Source organism: Rhipicephalus microplus, chromosome 1 (genome assembly GCF_043290135.1).
Source record: "Rhipicephalus microplus isolate Deutch F79 chromosome 1, USDA_Rmic, whole genome shotgun sequence".
Classification (NCBI taxonomy): Eukaryota; Metazoa; Arthropoda; class Arachnida; order Ixodida; family Ixodidae; genus Rhipicephalus; species Rhipicephalus microplus.
In genome coordinates this window covers 112,089,795-112,112,406 of record NC_134700.1, presented here as the reverse complement: position 1 = coordinate 112,112,406, position 22,612 = coordinate 112,089,795, and the positions used below count along the sequence as shown (strand labels likewise).

Genomic DNA, 22,612 nt, shown 5'->3' with positions numbered 1-22,612 from the left:
ACGTTGACCTCTTGCGCCCTCTAGAGTTCGCCAAACACGCACCTCACCTCCAGCTCAATGCTATGACGCCACCTGTGGCCACACTGCCCGCGCCAGACTCATTCCAGCCCTCTGTTGCCGCTGAGCTATCGCCGACACAAAGAAGGGAACTCTTGTCCCTTCTTCGAGAGTTCCGTTCTGCCTTCGATTGCGCTCAACCATCTTTGGGTCGCACAGCGAACATCACGCACCACATTGACACCGGTACTCATGCTCCTTTACGCCAACCACCATATCGAGTTTCAGCGGAAGAGCGCCGTATTATCAACGAACAAGTCGACGATATGCTCAAGCGTGGTGTCATCCAGCCATCGCAGAGCCCTTGGTCATCCCCTGTTGTACTTGTGCGCAAAAAGGATGGGTCTATCCGATTCTGTGTCGACTACCGCCGACTCAATAAGATAACTCGGAAGGATGTGTACCCGTTGCCACGTATCGACGACACTCTCGATTGCTTGCAAGGGGCAGAATATTTCTCCTCTTTAGATTTACGCTCAGGATATTGGCAAGTTCCAATGGCTGATCCTGACCGATCGAAGACTGCATTTGTAACACCTGATGGGCTGTATGAGTTTAACGTAATGCCGTTTGGACTCTGCAACGCCCCAGCTACCTTCGAACGGATGATGGACACCATCCTTCGCGGCTACAAGTGGAACACGTGCCTTTGCTTCCTAGACGACATCGTCGTTTTTTCTCGCGACTTTTCAACTCACCTTGTTCGTCTTCGTGCTATTCTCACGTGTCTCACCTCTGCTGGCCTTCAACTTAACATCAAAAAGTGCCATTTTGCCGCACGTCAGCTCACTATACTGGGTCACGTCGTCTGCAAAGAGGGTGTTCTCCCGGATCCGGCGAAACTCCGCGCCGTGGCCGACTATCCGAAGCCCAATTCCATCAAGACGCTTCGAATTTTTGTCGGCCTGTGCTCATACTTTCGTCGATTTGTGCGCAACTTCTCTTCCATCATCGCGCCTCTTACCAACCTGTTGACAACTTCCAAAGGCATTTCTGCTTGGTCAAAAGAGTGCGACGAATCCTTCACCGCGCTTCGGCGGTTATTACTATCACCTCCAATACTACATCATTTTGACCGTGATGCGCCTACGGAGGTCCACACCGACGCCAGTGGTGTCGGTCTTGGTGCTGTATTGGCTCAACGAAAACCAGGGTACCAAGAATACGTTGTCGCTTACGCGAGTCGAACCCTCAAGAAAGCCGAGTGTAATTATTCCGTCACGGAAAAAGAGTGCCTCGCAATTGTCTGGGCTTTGACGAAGTTCCGCCCATACCTTTATGGCCGGCCTTTCGAAGTCGTCACGGACCACCACGCTCTATGCTGGCTATCATCGCTCAAAGACCCGTCGGGGCGCCTTGGTCGTTGGGCGCTTCGCCTTCAGGAATACGACATTCGTGTTGTATACCGATCCGGCCGCAAGCACTCCGACGCTGATGCACTATCCCGCTCGCCGCTACCGACTGACCCAACCCCCTCGTCACCTTCTTCAGCTGTCATAACACCAATCGACTTCACAGACATGGCATCGGAACAACGCAAAGATGTGTGGATTTCCCAACTCCTCGCCTTTCTGACTGATCCGTTAGCTAATTCAGTCTCAAGAACTATCCGCCGTCAAGCCACACATTTCGCTATTCGAGACGACCTACTTTATCGGCAGAATTACACGTCTGAAGGTCGGAAGTGGCTGTTAGTGATACCCAACCACATGCGCTCGGAAATCTGTACTGCTTTCCACAACGACCTGCAAAGCGCTCACGCTGGCGCTCTCAAAACGTACAACCGTTTACGTCAGCGGTACTACTGGCGCGGCATGTACACATTTGTCCGCAAGTACCTACGTGCTTGTACTGCATGCCAGCGACGTAAAGTCCCACCTCAACGCCCTGCCGGTACACTTCAGCCTCTGCCTTGTCCAGCGCGTCCGTTTGACCGCGTCGGTATCGACTTATACGGACCACTTCCCACGTCGTCTTCTGGAAATAGGTGGATAATTGTCGGCGTGGACCACTTCACGCGTTACGCGGAGACGGCAGCACTACCCGCAGCAACCGCGAGGGAAGCCGCGTTTTTCATCCTGCGCAACTTTGTTCTTCGCCATGGTGCTCCCCGCGAACTTTTGAGCGACCGAGGGCGTGTTTTCTTGTCTGACGCCATTCAAGCGTTGCTCGCTCAGTGCAACATGGTTCATCGCATGACGACAGCATATCACCTGCAGACGAATGGCCTCACAGAACGATTTAATCGCACTCTCGGTGATATGTTGACGATGTACACAGCTTCAGACCAGACCAATTGGGACACTGTCCTTCCATTCGTCACGTATGCGTATAACACCGCTACGCACGCGACAACAGGGTTCTCCCCTTTCTTTCTCTTGTACGGACGCAAACCATCGTGCACGCTGGACACTATCCTCCCATACACGCCCGACTCCTCTGAGTACACTGCAATTTGTGATGTTGCCAGGTACGCAGAAGATTGCAGACGATTGGCCCGTTCACTGACAACCGAGGACCAAGGCCACCAGAAGCTACGGCATGACACCGATCGACATCTCTCTACTTTCGCGACTGGTGCTCTCGTTTGGCTCTGGATTCCACCGAGCACTCCTGGCCTTTCGTCGAAATTACTGGCACAATACCACGGGCCCTACCGCATTCTCGCCCGTACGTCACCAGTCAATTATGAGATTGAGCCTCTGACACAGTCTCATGACTTACGCCGTCGTGGCCGAGAAATTGTGCATGTGAGTCGCCTGAAGCCGTATTACGACCCCGCTATAGTGACTACGCCTTAAGTCGCCAGGTTGGCTACGCTATTCACCAGGGGCCAATGTAGGGAACTATGCGAACGACGACGAAGCAGCATGAAACGGCAAGCCACAGCGTTGGTGCACACGCGCGACCCGAGCTTGCGTTTGTTTTGTATTTTCGGCCTGTTGGCGTTCCTCGCTCTTCTGGCGTTCCTCGGCCTTCCAGTAGGTCTGTACTTAAATAAACTGCGTGACAATAGTTATGTTGTTCTCACATAACATACCTTCTTCCCCTGTTCCGTCCCGCCCTGCTTAGCTTCCAGCTTTCTCAACGGGACAAGAGAAGAAAGAAAGCAATTGCAGCGTTCAACAAATCTTTGTACCACTGCACATACTGGACGAATTAAAAAAAATTTTGCAGCTGTCAATTTATGAGGCAATCAGCTTTTTTAGTGCATACATTCTATGGTTACTTGGAAAAGTGCAGCAGGACCCTTTTAAACAGACATCTGTTGTGTACAAGTACACGTATAAAATGTGCCATATAGCCTGCATGCCTTAATGTCAGCTTATAAAGGGGCCCTGAAATATTTTTTGGAGTGAATATGGAAACAACTCACTGAAAAAGCGTATTACCTCACAAATAGAAAGCCACAAAAAATTTAAAGAATTTGTCCAGTATGAGCAGAGTTAGAAAGATTTGCCACAAGCTGCAATGACATTTTCTCTTCTCTCGTCCCGACGAAAGCACTGGAAGCTAAGTTGGTAGAGACAGGAGGGGAAAGCAAAAATGTCACTCGCGCCTCCCGACTTTGAGCCTTTTTTCTTCTTTTTTTTTTTTTTTCAAATACACGGCTTTTTGAGTGCGATCATGCACGCACACGTGAACAAGAGACAGCCTCTTGCAGCGACCTCTGTAACAACTGAGTGCGCCATGTTCAAATCAGCCAATGGCCGCTAGGTGGGCTCACTGGGCTTATTTTTCGTGATTTGTCGAGAGAAGAGAAAGCTATTTTTAGCTGACTTTGATAATTTATTCTGAATGCCAGGCCACGTGTTGCGCTATAATATTTCGCTCGCGTGTGTATCATGTTTAGGCGCGCCTGAGCGAGCGCGCGTGCGCAGGCAGTCTACTGCGCACGCTATCTGTTTCCTTCTCTCCGCCTTGCACTGTATAAAACGAGCGCACAATAAACCAAGGGGATTCTTCGCTGGGAGACGGCTGCCATCGGTTCTTGATAAGTACGAAACATGGTGTCAGAAGTGGCCACGGGCGAGTCTCGGCATTGAAAGACGCTACCACGACCACGACGAAACTGGACGGAAGCGGTATGGAAGTTTTGCTTAAACCGCCCGAGCATTTGCGGCTGAATGGCGATATTAGCAAGAATTGGCGCCTGTTCACGCAAAAGTTTGAGCGGTTTTTGACTGCTTCAGCGCCAGCGGCATCCAAGGAAGCACCAACGCCGGGTCCCACCAAGCTTGCACTGCTGCTCAGCATAGCCGGCGACGACGCTCTCGAAGTGTACAACAACTTCTCCTTCGACCAAGGTGAGGACCGGAATGATTACGCCACAGTAATCAAGAAGTTCGATGAGTATTTTGCCGAGCAGCTAAATGAAGTGCATGAGCGCTACGTGTTTTGTCAACGCGTTCAAGACGAAGGAGAGCCTACGGAACACTTTCTGAGAGACCTGAGAAAGCTGGCGCAGTCCTGCAACTTTGACACAATGACGGAATCAATGATTAGGGATCAGCTTGTGTTCGGAACAAAATGTGACAAAGGTCGCGAAAAGCTTCTTCGTGACAAGCTGACTCTTGCGACAGCAGAACAGCTATGCAAAGCTGCCGAAGTCTCCGCCGCCCGAAACGACATGTGGACCCGAGAGCGACAAGTCGACCCAGTTAAGGCGAGGCCTAGAGGCGCTGAACAACCCGCTGAGTTTAAGTGCCAGAGGTGTGGGCGAGTGCATGGTCCTCGGAAATGCCCAGCATTTGGACTAATGTGCAGAAAATGCGGGGGAAAAAATCACTTTGCCGTCCGTTGCAAAACCACCAAGCAGGTCGCTGAAGTTGAGGACAGCGACGAAGATTTCCAGATTCTGGAAGTATCTGTAGATGCCATTTTGCAGCAAAAAGACTGGATCGTTCAAGCCCATGTCGGTCATCACGTACTACACCTAAAGGTCGACACTGGCGCCCAAGCAAATCTGCTGCCGTACAGGGTGTATAAAAAATTGCAGCTCAGGTCGCGATTAAGGGCCAGCAACTCTGTTCTACGTACGTATGACGGAGGAATCGTCAAACACCTGGGTATTGTCACGGTAAAACTGGCGCTCTCCACCAAAGCAACCGACATCGACTTCTTTGTCGTCAAGAAAGGACGTCAAGCGCTGTTAGGACTACAAGCAAGTGAGCTGCTCGGCTTGTTCTGACGCTCGGTGAACGCAGTTTCTACGACTACAAGTGAGCAAGTCGTCAAGCAGTTCCAAGAAGTGTTCAGCGGCACGGGATGTCTTCAATGACAATACCGGATGGTGCTGCGGGACGACGCCGTTCCTGTCATCCAGCCAGCTCGACGGGTGCCCCTGGCACAACAAGGGCCCCTCAAACAGGAACTCGACCGCATGGAAAAGGCAGGCATGGTGGCCAAGGTACAAGAGTCTACGGACTGGGTGAGTCTTTTGGTAATTACCAGGAAAAGGGATGGCAAAATGAGAGTGTGCATGGACCCCAGAAAAATTAATGAATTCCTGAAGCGAGAACATTTTGAAATGCCACGCCGAGAAGATATTGAGGCTGAGCTTGCGGGCGCAACCATTTTTTCTCGCTTGGATGCAACTTCAGGGTTTCATCAAATACCGCTGCACGAAGAGACTTCAAAAATATGCACGTTTGCCACTCCATTTGGGCGTTATCGCTTTCTGCGACTTCCCTTCGGAATAGCCTCGGCGTCGGAAGTTTTTCAAAAAACGATTGGTCAGATTTTCGAGTCCATACCAGGTGTACGCGTGTACGTCGATGACATTCTTATTTGGGGCGCGACGAGGGACGAGCACGATGAAAGGCTTCGGGCTGTCTTGGAAGCAGCGCTAAAAGCGAGGCTAACACTCAATGCCGCAAAGTGCGACATAGGAGTGTCCGAAGTTTGTTTCCTCGGCAATATCATATCCGCTAAAGGAATACAGCCAAGCCCTGAATCCATAAACGTTATGCGGAATATGCCACCACCGACTGACAAGCATGGCGTACAACGCATGCTAGGTGTGGTGAATTATTTTTCCAAGTTCGTCCCAGCACTAGCTGAGAAGACTCTGCAAATGCCACAGCTAGTGAAAAAAGATGACACGTTCGAATCCAATCCCAAGCCCGCCGTTTAGTTTTCTGGCGAGGACTTTGCGCAGACGTCGAACAGGTTGTCAAGAATTGCGAAACTTGCAGAAAATATTCTTACAAACAAGAAAGTGAGCCTCTCATGATGAGACCCGTGCCGGAGCATGCGTGGTTTAGAGTGGGTGTCGACATTTTTCACTACGCCGGCGAAGCATTCCTGTGTGCGTATGACTCGCTATCCAATTTTCCAGAGGTAGAGCCTCTGTACGACACCTTGGCTGCTACAGTTATCGAAAAGCTAAGCGCGATATTTGCACCGACAACGGGCCGCAGTTTGCTAGCCGAGAATTTGCAGCATTCTCAAGAAAGTTTGACTTCAAGCAAACCACATCGAGTCCCTTGTTTCCGCGATCAAACGGTCTGGCAGAGAAAGGAGTGCAAATAGTGAAGAGAATTCTGAAAAAGACGAAGGAAGGAAACAATGATTTCTGGTTGGGACTTTTGAATTACAGGGCCAGCCCATTGGACGACTGCTGGTCCCCAGGAGAGCTGCTTCAAGGTCGGCGGCTACGCACGCCCCTGCCCGATTTCAACGAGGTCCCACACATGGCCGTACAGAAACACAGCTGTGCACGCCGAACGGGTCATCCACTCAAGCCATTGGCTGAAGGGCAAGTCACCCGCATAGGTGGTAAGAACTGGGCAACAAAGGCCAAGGTGGTCAGCATGACGCGACCGAGGTCGTACCACATCGTCACGGAAGACGGCAACGTTTTTCGGCGTAATGGACAGCACCTGCTCGCAACTACTGAGCCCTTCCACCCATCCGCCGAAGACTTGGCCGATGAGAACGCCGATGCACCGATAGAGCAAGCTCCACCTCTGGTCCCGCGTTCGGAGGAGCCGCAAGTGCCAAGAAGATCGACCCGAGATAGGAGAACACCCTGTCGACTAGTCTACGATGACAATTTTGTGCAAATTCCATAGTTACGTTCTCTCTTGAAGTTTATTTTGTTTTTCCTTCAGAGAAAGGAGGATGTATCGTGTTTAGGCGCGCCTGAGCGAGCGCGCGTGCGCAGGCAGTCTACTGCGCACACTATCTGTTTCCTTCTCTCCGCCTTGCATTGTATAAAACGAGCGCATAATAAACCAAGGGGATTCTTCGCTGGGAGACAGCTGGCATCGGTTCTTGATAAGTACGAAACAGCGTGTTGTCCGGAGCCTCTACAACTAATCGGCGGCGTTTTCTGACAATGGTAAAAAAAATGTTGCAGGGCCCCTTTAAGAGAGCTGCGGATTGAAAATCGCAGATTTCTTCCAAAGTCATATTTTTGGTTTTATTTGCTTTGACAAGTACAGTTTCTCTACTTTCACGACAGGAAAGAAACTGAAGACTAGAATCAAACTTGAAGTAGGTTAAAATTGCTTTCAAGGAGCTCAAGGTGGTTACTAAAAACTAAAAGGAACTCATTTTCTAAAGTCCCCTGAAAATTGTCGCCTGGCAACTTACCATTACATTTCGCATGAGGAGTTCACTAAAGCCACATGGTCAACTTAATCATGACTGCCAAGATATCATGATGAAAGAAATCATTAAAAAAAAAATACATCTTTCCCACATAGATGACCCACTTATACCTTTAAACACATGCATCTCTGGTGCGGTGCCGTGCGGGGCACGGCACCGCACCAGAGATGCATGTGTTTCAACCGCTCAATTTGCAGGCCACGATTACCTGGGCTGTCTGCTCCTACCTTGCTGGCACGTGCGCACTGGTCCCCGATGGCACTTCACCGGCTTGGCCTGCGTCTGCATTTTTTTTGCCGACGCTGAACAAGCAAATCTGGACGCACATCTGGCCGCTAGGGGCATCGACGACTACGCCTGACGGAACCGGCTCAGCATATTTAAGGGAATCACCGGCAGATCACCTCGGGCACGGCACCGCACCAGAGATGCATGTGTTTCAACCGCTCAATTTGCAGGCCACGATTACCTGGGCTGTCTGCTCCTACCTTGCTGGCACGTGCGCACTGGTCCCCGATGGCACTTCACCGGCTTGGCCTGCGTCTGCATTTTTTTTGCCGACGCTGAACAAGCAAATCTGGACGCACATCTGGCCGCTAGGGGCATCGACGACTACGCCTGACGGAACCGGCTCAGCATATTTAAGGGAATCACCGGCAGATCACCTCGGGCACGGCACCGCACCAGAGATGCATGTGTTTCAACCGCTCAATTTGCAGGTCAGTGACTACAAATACGCCGTCTGTGTTAGGAGTAGCAATTACTGTTTGATTGCGGTGTCGTGCCCAGCCGAATGGTGTGATGCTTTGAAGCGATCTTTGTCACGAATATCTCGTTTCTGTCTGGTAATCTTTGATGTGCTGCTCATGCTGTCGGGTGATATTGAATCGAACCCAGGGCCTATGAGCAAGATCGAGTCTGAGGCTTTCGCCGCAGCTATGTTAACCATACAGAAATTAGAGGAAGGGCATGCAGCCTTGTCAGCGCAATTAAGCGAGACCATTGAAAAACTGACGGCTTCTACGAACGAAGTGGCTCGTTTAACTGAACGCATTTTAGCGCTTGAATCATCTGTCGCGTCACGTTCGGCAACTGGTACCGGTACGCCTAATAACTCCCTGCACCAAATTTCGGATCATTTGACCGAGATTACGTCCAGGTGTAACGATACCGAAAACAGACAGAGGCGGTCTAACTTGCTTTTTTTTGGAATAGAAGATGACCCTAAGGAGGGATGGGCAGCATCTGAAAAAAGAATAATCGAATTCTGCTCCGAAAAATTCAACATTTCTTTGACTGGCGCACAATTCGAGCGTGTGCACAGGCTGGGGAAATTCAGAGACAGCAAACAGAGACCTATAATAGCCAAACTGACTTTCTTTAAAGATAAGCAGCAAATTCTTGCGTCAGCTCCAAAACTAAAAGGGTCAAAATATTCTATCGGAGAAGATTTTTCTCTAGCTACGCGACAGGCACGAAAAAGCCTAATTGAATTCGCTAAAACGCAAAGAAAACCGTTTAAGCTCTCAGTTGACAGGCTACGCATGGATGGCAAAACCTACATACTTAATCATGCCAGCAAAACCGTTATTCTATCAGAAAGATAGCTCGCAACCAAAACATGTCCACCTAAACACCACCAGAAACCTAAATCACATTTGGCGACCCCTTCTTTTCTGATATCATTTACAAACATTAGAAGCATAATACCCAAGCGCGATACAATCTGCTCTTTTCTGGAAGACAACAATTCAGATATACTCGTGCTCACGGAAACTTGGCTATACCCTGCAATCACAAATAACGAAGTTCTTGCTGGCAGTGAAAGATATAACATATACCGCAAAGATCGCGTCGACAGGAGAGGTGGTGGTGTACTTCTTGGTGTAAAAAATACAATCTCTTCGTATGTACTGAATCTTGACTCACCCATTGAAATAATTTGGATAATGTGTGTGACTAAACACGCTAAAATTCTGGTTGGCAATTGTTAACGTCCGCCTGATTATAATAACACATTTGTACGTGATCTTCGTCATAGCATCAAAAATGCCAAAGATCTTTGCCCTACTGGTGTAGTTTACCTATTCGGTGACTTCAACCTCCCGCTGATTGATTGGACAAACTTCTCATCACCATGCTGCCTTTCCACAGAATTCATTAACTTAGTCTTGGACTTTAACCTCTCGCAAGTCATTGATCAACCAACCCGTGGTTTAAATACGTTAGACCTATTACTAACTAATGCTCCTGATTCAGTGAGGACAGTCTCTTGCCTAAAGGGCTTCAGTGATCACAATTTAATCGAGGTAACGTTGGACTTACCTGTACCATTTGCAGGAATATCCAAAAAGAAAATTCGGGACTACAGCAAAGCAGAGTTTGACAAAATAAGTGCACAGCTCGAAGAATTTTTTAGCAATGTCCTCTTTCCGTCATTCTACAACAGGTCTGTAAATGAAAACTGGGTGCTTTTTAGAGACAAGATGTCTTCATTGATAAACCAATATATCCCTGTTATCACTGTTTCTAATGATCTATCTAATCCCTGGTTCACTAAATCCCTCCGTAAGCAAAGAAACAAGAAAAAACGCCTGTACTGCAATGCCAAACGCAGTGCTACGCCCTCCGCTTGGGAAAAATACAAGCAGTACTTGACTGACTACTGTAAAGCAATATGCAACGCCAAAGAAAAATATTTTCACAACGACCTACCTTCTCTTCTGCAAAATAATCCAAAAAAATTCTGGCGCCTCATATCCCCTGACCACGGTTCCAACCAGTTGTCATTACTTAATGAAAACAACATTCCGCTTTCAGACTACGAGTGCTCCACTACTTTTAATACCTTTTTTTCATCTGTATTTAGCCAAGAAGATTCTTCTGACGTACCACATATCCCTGATTACAACTTCCAATACATGCAGCCTATTGAAATTACGGTGGAGGGTATCGCGTGTCGAATTAAACAGATTAAGGCATGCTCATCAGCTGGTATAGATGATATCAACTCTAAGGTAATTAAAAATACTGTTTCCATATCTAGCATTACATTATACCACATTTTTCGACAGTCGCTATCGTCTGGAAAACTTCCAGACGACTGGAAAATAGCCAAAGTAGTACCCATTTTTAAATCCGGAGATAAGAACTCACCTAAAAATTATCGCCCAATCTCGCTCACATGCATATGTTGCAAACTCCTCGAACACATAATCGCCTCCCACGTATACAGTCACCTCGAGACTAACAAATTCTTCTTTTCAAACCAGCACGGATTCAGAAAGGGCATGTCATGCGAAACACAGTTACTAGAATTCACTACAGACATTCATTACAACATAAATAATGGCCTACAGACTGATTGCATATTTCTTGATTTCGCCAAAGCATTCGATCGTGTCGCCCATTGTCGCCTTATTTCAAAATTATCTGCCCTCCGATTAGACTCCCTCACTTTATCTTGGCTACGCAATTTTCTGTCACTTCGCAAGCAGTTCACAATCGTTAATAATTCTTCCTCTCCCTCTTCGTATGTCTCTTCTGGCGTCCCACAGGGGAGCGTTCTTGGCCCATTACTTTTTCTTATCTACATCAACGACCTCCCAACTAACATATCATCGCATATCAGAATCTTCGCTGATGACTGCATGCTCTACAGACCTATAAACTGTCCTAACGATCACTCCATCCTTCAAGATGATCTGAACACTATTTCTAACTGGTGCAGCACTTGGCTTATGAGGTTGAATACTAATAAGTGTAAAGTTGTTTCTTTTGGACGTAAACAGGTCATATCTAACTTCACTTACCATATGCAATGTAACAGGCTCTCCACGGCGACTTCTTACAAGTATCTTGGCATCCACCTTACACCAGGGCTTTCCTGGTTTGATCACATCACTAACGTTTGTGCAAAAGCCTCCAAAACATTGGGGTATTTACGCCGAAACCTTCGTCGTTGTCCCACTAACATTCGCAAAATGTCATACCTAACTTTCGTCCGCCCGCAACTTGAATATGCCTCATCTGTTTGGTCCCCTTCCGCTCAGTATCAAATTAACATGCTGGAAACAAACCAGAACAGAGCCACCCGTTACATTTCTAGAAACTATGACATCAATTCCAGTGTGACTCAGCTTAAACTCCATCATTCCCTCCAAGCATTAAATGTTCGTCGTCACGTGTCCTTGTTATGCCTATTTCATAAGTACGTCTACAGTAACAAAACATCGTCGTTGCACCTTCAACGCCCGCTCTACACGTCACGCAGATTACATAACCATCTCAGCTTCACTCGCATTTTTGGAAACACGAACGCGTTCAACACATCCGCACTACCACAAGCCATCCGCATGTGGAATGATCTTCCCGACGATATCGCCTCTGATAGCAACCCCAGCACGTTTCGGCAAAAAGTTCAGACGCATTTCCTTAATATTTCATCTTGACGTTCTTTTACTTCTTTTCCGAGGGTTTTTATGTTACGGAGTGTTCTTATATACTTCATCGCCATGTTTACGTATTGCTGACTTATTTCTTTGTTAATTTTTTTTTGTTATTACTAACCGACATTGTACCGTTTTTATTTTGAAATTTACATGCGATTTTTCACTGTAACCCCCCTTACTCAATGCCTTCTGGCCTGTAAGGTATTTTCAATAAATAAATAAAAAATAAATAAAATGAGTCTTTCTCAAGATCCATTTTAGGGACACTTCATGAGTTCAGAAATCATAATTTTGGTATTTCTGATAGCCCGATTGGAATGAAATTCTGCCCACATATTCCTTAACATGCAAAGGGTGCAAGTACCTTTTTTATAACTTGACATGATCTGTATATTTATCTCAAATCTAAAATGAAGAATTAGCGATGGCTGAGAATTCTAAGAATTTTAACATTACGACTTTTCTTGTCCAATAAAGTGTCTCATATGCACTTTCTTGATATTTATTTGCATTCTACAGTTAATGCAGAGCAATATGGGGCATTATCGACTGAGAGCAATAAATGTTTAGTGCATAAAAAGTTTGTCCGAAGCCGACTATACCTTACACATTGTCAAGGCATAAATCTAAAGCTTTTAGCCAACTATAAAACTAATTACATATTTGAAAGCAGCATAAAAACATATATATCTATAGCAAAAATTTCTAGCCATGGGCTACAGATTAACGCAACATTTTTTTCCCAATCGCATCTCCCCTTGAATGACACTGATGACCAAAGACCAGATTATAGGCACATGCATATTTTGCTTCTTGCGTTCCTATTGTGTTACTTTAATATATGAGCATGAATGACATGTCAAGAATAGCCTTTATAGCGTTTTTATGGTGCCTATAAATGCCTATTTTTGCCATTTGTGCCCAAATTCCCATAAGTGCTTATAAATGCTTATTTTTAAAATTGATGCCTATATGAACACTATTTAACCTTAAATTTTTCTTTCTAGTACAGTTGGATACCGGTGCTGATGTCGCCAGGCGAAATTGAGCTCTCAGAATTCTATGGGGTGCAACCTTTACCCCATCTTTGAAAATCTTTCAAGCACTGTCAAGGCTACAAGGCCCCTTCACCAATAGGAAGGCGGATTAGCCTCTACACATATAGGCCTATCCATCCGCATCACATTGTCTGCTCGCCATCTCCACAGCGCCTGCTTGCACGTCCAGCAAACCGGAGGTGTTTCCGTGCAGCCGCAGGATGAAGAAGGGCGAATGCAAACCGTGGAGTGTCATCAACGAAAAATAGAGTGTAGGCAAAAGAAATCTAACGTCCACGTGGTTTTCGTTTTGCTTGTCGCTTACTTATTAAGGGGCCCTTCAACAAGTCACATGAGAATTTTATTTACATGTTGGAAGTTGTTGCATGCACAACGAAAAGCTGTGTACCACAAAAAATTTTTCTTTGGTTCATTACGAGCCACAAAAGCATGATGCGAGGAGATAATCTAGAAGCCTTTTCCACTCGTCTCGTGTAGACTTTGCAAGCTAAACTCCTTCCCTGCTCCTGGAGCCAGAATATCACGCGAAAAGACGCATCAACACATTATGCGGCTGCAAAGTTACATTCACATGACCTGCCCAAACCACATTCGCATGAAAAGCTTAAGTGAACGCAAGCGGTGTTGTGTCACTTCGGCCTTCTCTGTATTTTACAGCCTGTTTCTGTGAAATGGATCCCTTTAAACACGCATGTTTGGAGATGTTCGCACAGATAATATATCCTTACCACGATACACAGCGTCACACTGCTGGAACTGCTATAAGGGATGATGCACAAAAAATACTGGAAGCACTGTGGACCTGGCAACGGCACGTCGGCGAGAACACTGACGCAAATTAAATGAAGGCAGCTTACTTTTGCACCTAGCTCAATTCAAAGTTAAAAATAAAAAATAAAAAAGTGAAAAGATTTCGTTTGTATGTTTTAATATTTCTATCAACCATCATACTTCAAGTAATAGATTGCACAAATTACACACACTGCTTCAAATAATTCTCTTATTGTCACATACTACTTTGACGTACGCAGGACAATTCCTTCTAGGGGTGCGCACCCGCATGATGAAGAGCAAGCGGCATTCAGTCAGACATTCAACTTTTTCTGAAGTACGTAGCGTTGTAGATCTTGTAAAATGAGATTGTGAGTGCCCAGTGCAAACATTTCTCTTGCCTGTTCGAAATGCTCAAAACTGGCGAGGGATGCCGTATGGTGTTCAGACACGGAGAAGAAACTGATTGAGTGCGATTAGACCCCATTCATCCCTAAATGATCCTTCTAGCTTATTAGTGATCTGGCTATATGCTCCTGGGCTGCCCTTTTCAGCCATGCTGAAAAGAAAGAGACCCAGAAGCGTGTTCATTTGGTGGTGAACCCTTAACTCACCACGCAAGACAATAAAAGGAGAGATCATGTTCTGCAAACCCTGCGGGAAAATAATTGCATGAATATGCTCAAATATTGATGCCTTTCTACTATCATTGACTAAAATGATTCTTTTCGTTTTTCTCTAGTACAGACACGTTCTGCACGTAATTATTTGAAAATTTAAATTTTTGCTAAAATTTACTGTGCCTATATTTGCGGTTTTGGGGGCCTGAATCTGTGCTTTGCCTGCCTATTTTTAGTAGTGCCTAAAAATCTGGCCTCTACTGATGACAGGCATTTAAACCAGATGAGAGAAGAACTTTAGCACCGCTTTACAACAGTGGCCGTAACCACTCACCGTGTTGGGCACATAAGGGACGCCATAGTGTTGGCCCTGCAGATCAGCCAGCAACTCTGTGGTGCTCTTGCCCAGAGGGTGATGCGCGTGGTACCGCTGATCGAGCAGTGCGTAGAACACCTGCAGCTGTGTCTCGCTGGCCGCAAAGTGGTAACGCATCTGGCGCAGGGACAGCGCCATGGCGTACGGCATGGGCTCACCCGTCTGGTAGTGGCGGGCAAATGTCGACACCACCTGTGTCAACACCCGAACAGCAGAAAACGGTCGAGTCAACTCGTGCTTCAGTGGGGCATCCTAGGGTATTCTGAAATGCTTCTCGCATCGCCTTACAAGCAGCTGAATGCGCAAAGTGATGGTGTTCCGCATCCTCTAGTTTTCGAAAAGGTGTCTCGCACCTGCACCAGTGATTTAGCGAGTGAGCGAGACAATGTGTAGCCAGGTCTTGATTTACCAATGATTTAGCAAGTTCGAGAGAGGAGAAAGTCTCACAACAGATACAAGCAAGTTTGTCTCCACCTGTCCACTTAAATGGATAATAATAATATTATCCGGCATTTAAACAACCCAAAAGCACAATGGGGGAAGTGGCAGTGGAGGGCTCCAGAAATTTTGACCACCTTGTGTACTGCTACGTAAGCTGTAATAAATTACTCCAAGCCTGTAAACTTTGGCTGTGAGCATAGCAAAATTTTCGGCGCGAAGCTAATTCGAATATAGAAGTGCGAGTATGAATCGAATAGAATATATTTAGAATATTTCTCAAATATTTCTAGATTATTTTCAGTACCTTAATGCGAAATGGCACAAAAATAAAGCAGGAGAGGATTCCTAAGCACATTCTTATCAGATAGTAACATGAAAATGGTTTCTTTTGGCTAACTTGATGAAGTGCTTTGCGAGGTGGTGTTTCATAGTTGTCCTATCAAGGTGGAGGCAATGTAGAGACCGAGGTGTATTTATGTACATGATCTGGTGCAACTAATGTATTGCTGACAACACTTCATACACGAAAGGAAAAGATACTATTCCTCGGCCTGTCTTCTCTCAACTTCTGTGACGGACACAATCTGCCTGTACATGCAAGAACATCTGAAATTTCAGATGCTAACAATCTTCGACGTCCTATTTGTGGGACTTCCTGCCCACATTTCAGATGCAGGAGAACATAATAGAGCCCGCACCTCTGCCAGATTTATCATCTCCATGTTGGAACAAGCATCTTCTTGAGTCAATAAAACTGCGACCATAGCAGAGCCTGAAAGGTAGCTTTTCAGTAATACCATATTGTAACAGGCTGAAGCACAATAAAAAATCTGAAAGGGCCGCTGCCTATTGGGCGTTTCTAGTATTTGTCTTAGGGAAGTTGAAATAGTTCGAATAGTAAAATTCCAGTGCAGTGATAGAAGTGGCATTTTGGAGCAGATTCTGGAGCAGGAAAAATGGTGCTTTAGAGCTGCCTTAAGTGCCTTTGGAGCAGAAAAAAATGCTATTGGTGTTTTCAGAGCAGATGCATGTTCCTAACAGCTCCTGAAGCCTAAAAAATCACTTAAGCATCTAATAAATATTGAGATTTATTATTACACATGCCGTACGCTAGTATGTAGCTAGTATACAAGCAGTATAGTTGCATAAATTATGGGTTGAGTGAGGGGGGGGGGGGAGTCAAGAGAGTCAAGACTTTTCTGGTGTTCAGGCTGGGGAGGACACCCCTTGCAAGTGTCCCCCTTGAAATTTAGCTTTAGCACGTGATATAATTGAGTTAACAGTTAAGTATAGCGCAACCAACTTTTAAAAAGGCTTTTCACCTGTACCTGTGTTAAATGCCCCTCAGCTGTGTAAACTATCGAAATCGAAAAAAGGAAAAAAAATTAGACTGAATAGAACAATGCGATTGCTTGAGCTCGAACCCCATGCTCATTCTTTAAAATTTTATTTGAAAGCATCATTTAATTCCTACAGAAATCAAAATACAACCCATATTAAAAATATGAATTGGACACCATACCCTGATATGAGTCACCACTTGAGATTTTTCTGGGTTGACACCACTGAGTAACATACTAGGATGGTAGTGTATACAGCATGCTTTTGGTTTCGCTTAGGCTCACGGGATGGTTCCATGGTTCGACTTCATGCTTTTTAGTTTGCCAACATCTTTTCGGTGCAGGTTTGGAGCAGTTACTAGCAAATATTGTACAGTAGACTCCTTTTAAATTAAACCTGAAGGGAATAGGAAAATGTGTTTCCTTTAAGAGGAGTTTCATTTATTGTAAGATAAACAGGGGTATAATATTCAAGTATAAAGCCAAACATATTACGGACAGTTCTTCCTTTTAAGCAGCAATTTCATTTAAGAGAGTTTCAATTAATAGGAGTCTACTGTACTTTGGAGCAGCAAGGAGCAGCATTTCTCTTTTGGAACAGCTTGGAGCAATTGGAGCAGCACTTCCATCACTGCCAGTGCACATCGAGAACACTATTAAAAAATATTCTAAATTTTGAATATTCATACTGCTTACTACAAGCTTCATTATGGTTGGAAAGTAGTTCTAAAAGCAGTGTGTCACATTATGGAACAATAATGCTTCCTCCGATGAACCACAAACCACTCGTGCACATTTTGCATTAGGCATTATTTTGTCATCTAATGAGTCAGTATTAATTTAGAAAATACCCTTTTTCCATGATGTGCCTAGTTACGTAAATTTTCTTATGAAAGTGTTCAAGGTCTTTATAGGAGACGTGGATTACAGCACTTATTTTTCAACTTCAGGAAAGCAAAATACATAATTTACCCCTTAACTATGTAAAATTGACAGACTAACAACTTCACTGCTTTAAACTGAATAAAATATTTGATGGTACCAAAATTAGAAAGAACTGTTTTCACTAAACTTGTACAAGTGGTGCCACTGTTCCAGCTGGAGTGCCTCAACGCTTGGTATTAGGCCCTTGCCTATTCTTTATATTGATTCAGAATACTTGCATCAAAACACAACCATTATTTTACATTATTCTTTATTAGCACATCAAAATTATTAGGAGCTTGAGGCCATCAATGCATGCACTTGAAGACAACTCTAATTGTTTATAGTTCTTAAATTAAACAGCATTATACGAACAGGCTTCACTATACTAAAAAGAGCTCGCTATTCTGCACTGGGCCATTCTTTTTCAAATACACAATACAACATGAAAAATGTACTGAACACCGACATCACAAGCACATCTGAATAGTTGAACAAAAGTTTGATAACATGTATTACGTTTGATGTGATAAAAAATATAGGAAGTTTTAATGAGGTAGTTGAGCAGATGGGTTGCCTACTCACGACAGTCAAATGACACTAATTTGTTAATTAAGTGACTAATTTATATGCAAATATCAATAAAAATTATTTTTTAAAATTTTTTGAAATACTATCATTCAGAATAACTTTAATACAAATATCAATAATACTGGTGTGTAAGTTAAAAAAAGTAAGCTGCATTATGGTTTAAAATTTGCCATAGAACGCCCATATAAGTCTGCATTACATGCTCCTATAGATTAAAAAACATATTCAAGGCGCAAATATCATAGTGCACACTTAACCCTAAAGTATGACTTCGCAGCAACACGAATTTTTCCTTTTTAAACTAACTTTAAATAAACTTTATTCATTAAGTCAATATTCAATACTGCAAACTTTATATAGGTCTAAACCGGGTGGAAAAGATGTGCACAAAGCAAATATAAACCACATTTTTCTTAAAAGACGACTTCACGGAACTATAATCTCTCACTAAAATGAAACAACTTTTCAGATGGGTGGAATGCAGCAAAACTCACCTATTTCTTATGGTTGTTTTGAAATTTTGGAAATTTCAAACTCATATCGAAGCTCATTCGAATATCATAATATTTGTTCAGATATTAGAAACCCTCAAATATTTGCACATGCCGGCACGTTCTTACCCTTGGGTCGGAGGAGAAGTACTCCATAAGAATGGAAGGCACTTCGGCCAGGTCCGTGGCGCAGCGCGTGCCCGTGACATGCTGGTAGCGGGTGCGAGCCAGCATCGAGTGCATGGCATGGCCCATCTCGTGAAAGAGGTTGTCCAGGGATGATGGACTCAGCAGAGGTGGAGAACCCCACGGTGCACTGGCCAGGTTGAGCATCAGTACCACCACTGGAAGCTGAGCGTTGCGGCAAATGGAAACAACACAAAGCTGATGTTTGCGAACTAATAATAATAATAATAATAATAATAATAATAACAATAATAATAATAATACTCTGACTAATAACTTAACTCATCTGACTGCATCCTTTATGCTGACGATACCACAATATTTTCTAGTGACAAAGATCTTAACAATCTACTAACAAAATTAAACACTGATGTCGTGAAACTTGTTTCATGGTGCAAAAATAACTTGTTGAAAATCAACCCTGTTAAAACAACTTTTATGTTATTTCACTCATCCCAGAAAAGCGTTACAATTTCACCCGAAATATACATTGATAACTGCGTCATCACCCCATCCAAGTTCACTACTTTTCTAGGAGTCGCATTATACCCTCAAGTCAAATATAACATTCACGTGAATTCTGTCGTCAAGAAGACTGCTTTTGGCATCCGCATACTCATTCGCACAAGGCATTGTTTTCAGCAACACATTTTAAAATCCCTTTACTATGCTTTCATTAACAGTCACCTAACCTACTGCATTTCATCCTGGGCCAATACCTACGCCACACACCTAACATCTCTCATTCACCTACAGAAAAGAGCAGTCTGAGTTATTACGCATAGTTCCTACACAGCATCAGCAGCACCCCTCTTTAGCACTCTCGAGATTCTACCGTTCATTTCCACCTTTCAACTCAAACTTGGAATTTTATTATTCAGAAGTAGAGTCGGTGACATTCTCACTGACATACTTCCCCTCACACATCTCCACAATACCCATAACACACGGTTTTCTGAAAATAGTAACCTTCTGCTTCCAATAGTAAGTACTAACTACGGCAAAATGACAGCCTTGTTTTCTGCGATTTCTTTCAGGAACTCACTACCATCAATTATTAAATCAAGCCCCTCATTACATTGTTTCCGGTGGCATCTAAAACAGTTCTTACTAACAACATGCGACACCTGAATATATGTGTATGTGTATATATTGTTACGGTGCGATGCCTTTATTTACAGGAGATGATCAATGCGAGAGCCCAGGGATCTGGCCGATCACCGCTCGTGCCAACCTCGTTCTCCTCTTCTTCCACGCGCCCCCTCAGTATCGTAGCGATTCCCCCTTTGCAGACGATGCCCACCGGGCGAGTTAGGCTTCGTTGCGATGATGATAACGTTTTAGACGGGCAACATGAACGACGTTGGTCTTGCTTGAGCGGCGGCCAGTTGACAACAGCTGAGATATCTCGTACGTGACATCGCTGAGACGTTCCAAGACAACAAACGGACCGGTGTAGTTGGCCAAAAACTTTTGGCAGAGGCCGCGCTTGCGAAGCGGCGTCCAAAGCCACACCAAATCCCCTTTCTCAAACCATACGTCCCGGTGACTTCTGTCGTAACGGTTCTTGGAGCGTTTCTGTGAGACGAAAGTTCGAAGACAGGCGATGCGCCGGGCCTCTTCTGCGCGGCAAATGGTTTCGGCGAGAGTAGGTTGATCAGTCTCGGAAAAAGGAAGGATAGTGTCAAGAGCTGTGCGGGGTTGGCGTGCGTAGAGCAGATAAGATGGACTGTATCTCGTTGTTTCGTGCTGTGCAGTGTTGTAGGCGAAAGTTATAAATGGCAAAATCGCGTCCCATGTTTTGTGTCCAGAATCAACATACATGGAAATCATGTTGACGAGAGTCCTATTTGTTCGTTCCGTCAAATCGTTAGCCTGCGGGTGATACGGGGTAGTGTGACAAAAATGGCACGAAGCAAGACGAAGGAGGTCTTCAACTACATCGGCAACAAATTGCCGCCCGCAATCACTGATGATGACACGGGGGGATCCATGGCGTAATATAACCTGTGACAGCAGGAACTGTGAAACTTGAGTGGCCGTTGCCGCAGGAATCGCCGCAGTTTCGGCGTAATGTGTGAGGTGGTCAACGCCCACAATAATCCATCGGCTGCCATTCGTTGATCGCGAAAAAGGGCCGAGCAGGTCGACACCTACGACGTCAAATGGTGAACTCGGGGGTGCTATGGGATGAAGTAGTCCGGCTGGTGGAGCTGTAGGACGCTTGTGGCGTTGACATTGCTCACAGCTCGCAACGTATGCAGTCACACTTTTACGCATCTTCGGCCAGAAGAAGCGTTCTTGCGTGCGATAAAATGTCCTAGAAAAACCCATATGGCCAGATGTTGGGTCGTCGTGCATTGCTCGAAGTACGTGTTGTCGAATACTTGTAGGCACAACTAGAAGTAGGCGAGGGCCTACGCCGGAATAATTCTTTTTGTAAAGAACACCATCCTTTACGACGAAATCACGCGGACCGTTCGTTCCGGAAATAAAGAAAGAAGCGAGACTGTTGTCATTGCCTTGCTCTGCTCGAAAAGTTGTTAGGTCAGGAAACGGAGTATCCACTACAGCCAAATATTGATCAAAGTTGTCAGCGTCACACTTGGTTGTCGGAAGGGGATGTCGTGAAAGGCAATCGGCGTCGGTATGACGACGACCGCTTTTGTAGCAGACATCAAAGTCGTGTTCTTGCAATCGTAACGCCCAACGAGCAAGACGACCAGATGGGTCCCGTAGTCCAGTGAGCCAACATAAAGAATGGTGGTCCGTGACAATCGAGAATCGGCGTCCATAGATATAAGGGCGAAACTTGTGCACGGCGAATATGACCGCGAGACATTCCTGCTCTGTGACAGTATAGTTTCGCTCCGGTTTACTTAAACAGCGACTGGCATAGGCAACGACGTGTTCAGCAGCTCCATGGCGTTGGACCAAGACGGCGCCAATACCTACACCACTGGCGTCGGTATGAACTTCTGTGGCAGCAGATGGGTCATAGTGGCGAAGTATGGGCCCTGACGTCAAAACAAAGTTGAGTTGCGAAAAAGACGACTCGCATTCTGCTGACCACCGAAAAGGTGCGTTCTTGTTGAGTAGGGACGTCAAAGGGTAAGCGAGGTCGGCGAACCTGGGCACGAAGCGACGGAAGTATGAGCATAGGCCCAAAAAGCTTCGCCACTCTCGTACCGACTGAGGTTGTTTGAAGCTGCTGACTGCTGCGACTTTCTGGGGGTCGGGTCGAACGCCATGCTTGTCCACCAGGTGACCGAGAACGAGAGTCTCACGGCTGCCAAAGTGACACTTCTTAGAGTTCAGGGTTAGCTTAGCTCTCTCAAGGAAGGTGAAAACAATGTCTAGACGATGGTTGTGTTCATCGAATGTACGGCCAAATATTATAATGTCATCCAGGTAGCAAAGACAAACTTCCCACTTTAGTCCACGTAACACAGAGTCCATGAAGCGCTCAAACGTGGCTGGAGCGTTGCATAGGCCAAACGGCATTACATTGAATTCAAATAGACCATCTGGGATTATGAAGGCCGTTTTCTCTTTGTCATTCGGGAGTATGGGGATTTGCAAACAACCAGGTCTCAAATCCACGGAGAAGTACGATGCCGAATGTAAACAATCGATGACATCATCAGTCCTGGGAAGCGGGTAGACATCCTTTTTAGTAACGGAGTTGA

General features: G+C 45.3%; 1 protein-coding gene across 1 annotated transcript in view; it reads right to left on the bottom strand.

Moving 5' to 3' along the window:
- The window catches only part of LOC119178257 (mitochondrial intermediate peptidase), a 108,087-nt gene that overhangs the window by 6,345 nt on the left and 79,130 nt on the right, over positions 1-22,612 (bottom strand). Inside the window, exons 12-13 of the mRNA XM_037429450.2 lie at positions 18,867-19,088; positions 14,909-15,142 (exon numbers count right to left, since the gene is read on the bottom strand). Coding sequence (XP_037285347.2) covers positions 14,909-15,142; positions 18,867-19,088 — 456 coding nt within the window. The remainder of the gene's footprint in view (positions 1-14,908; positions 15,143-18,866; positions 19,089-22,612) is intronic.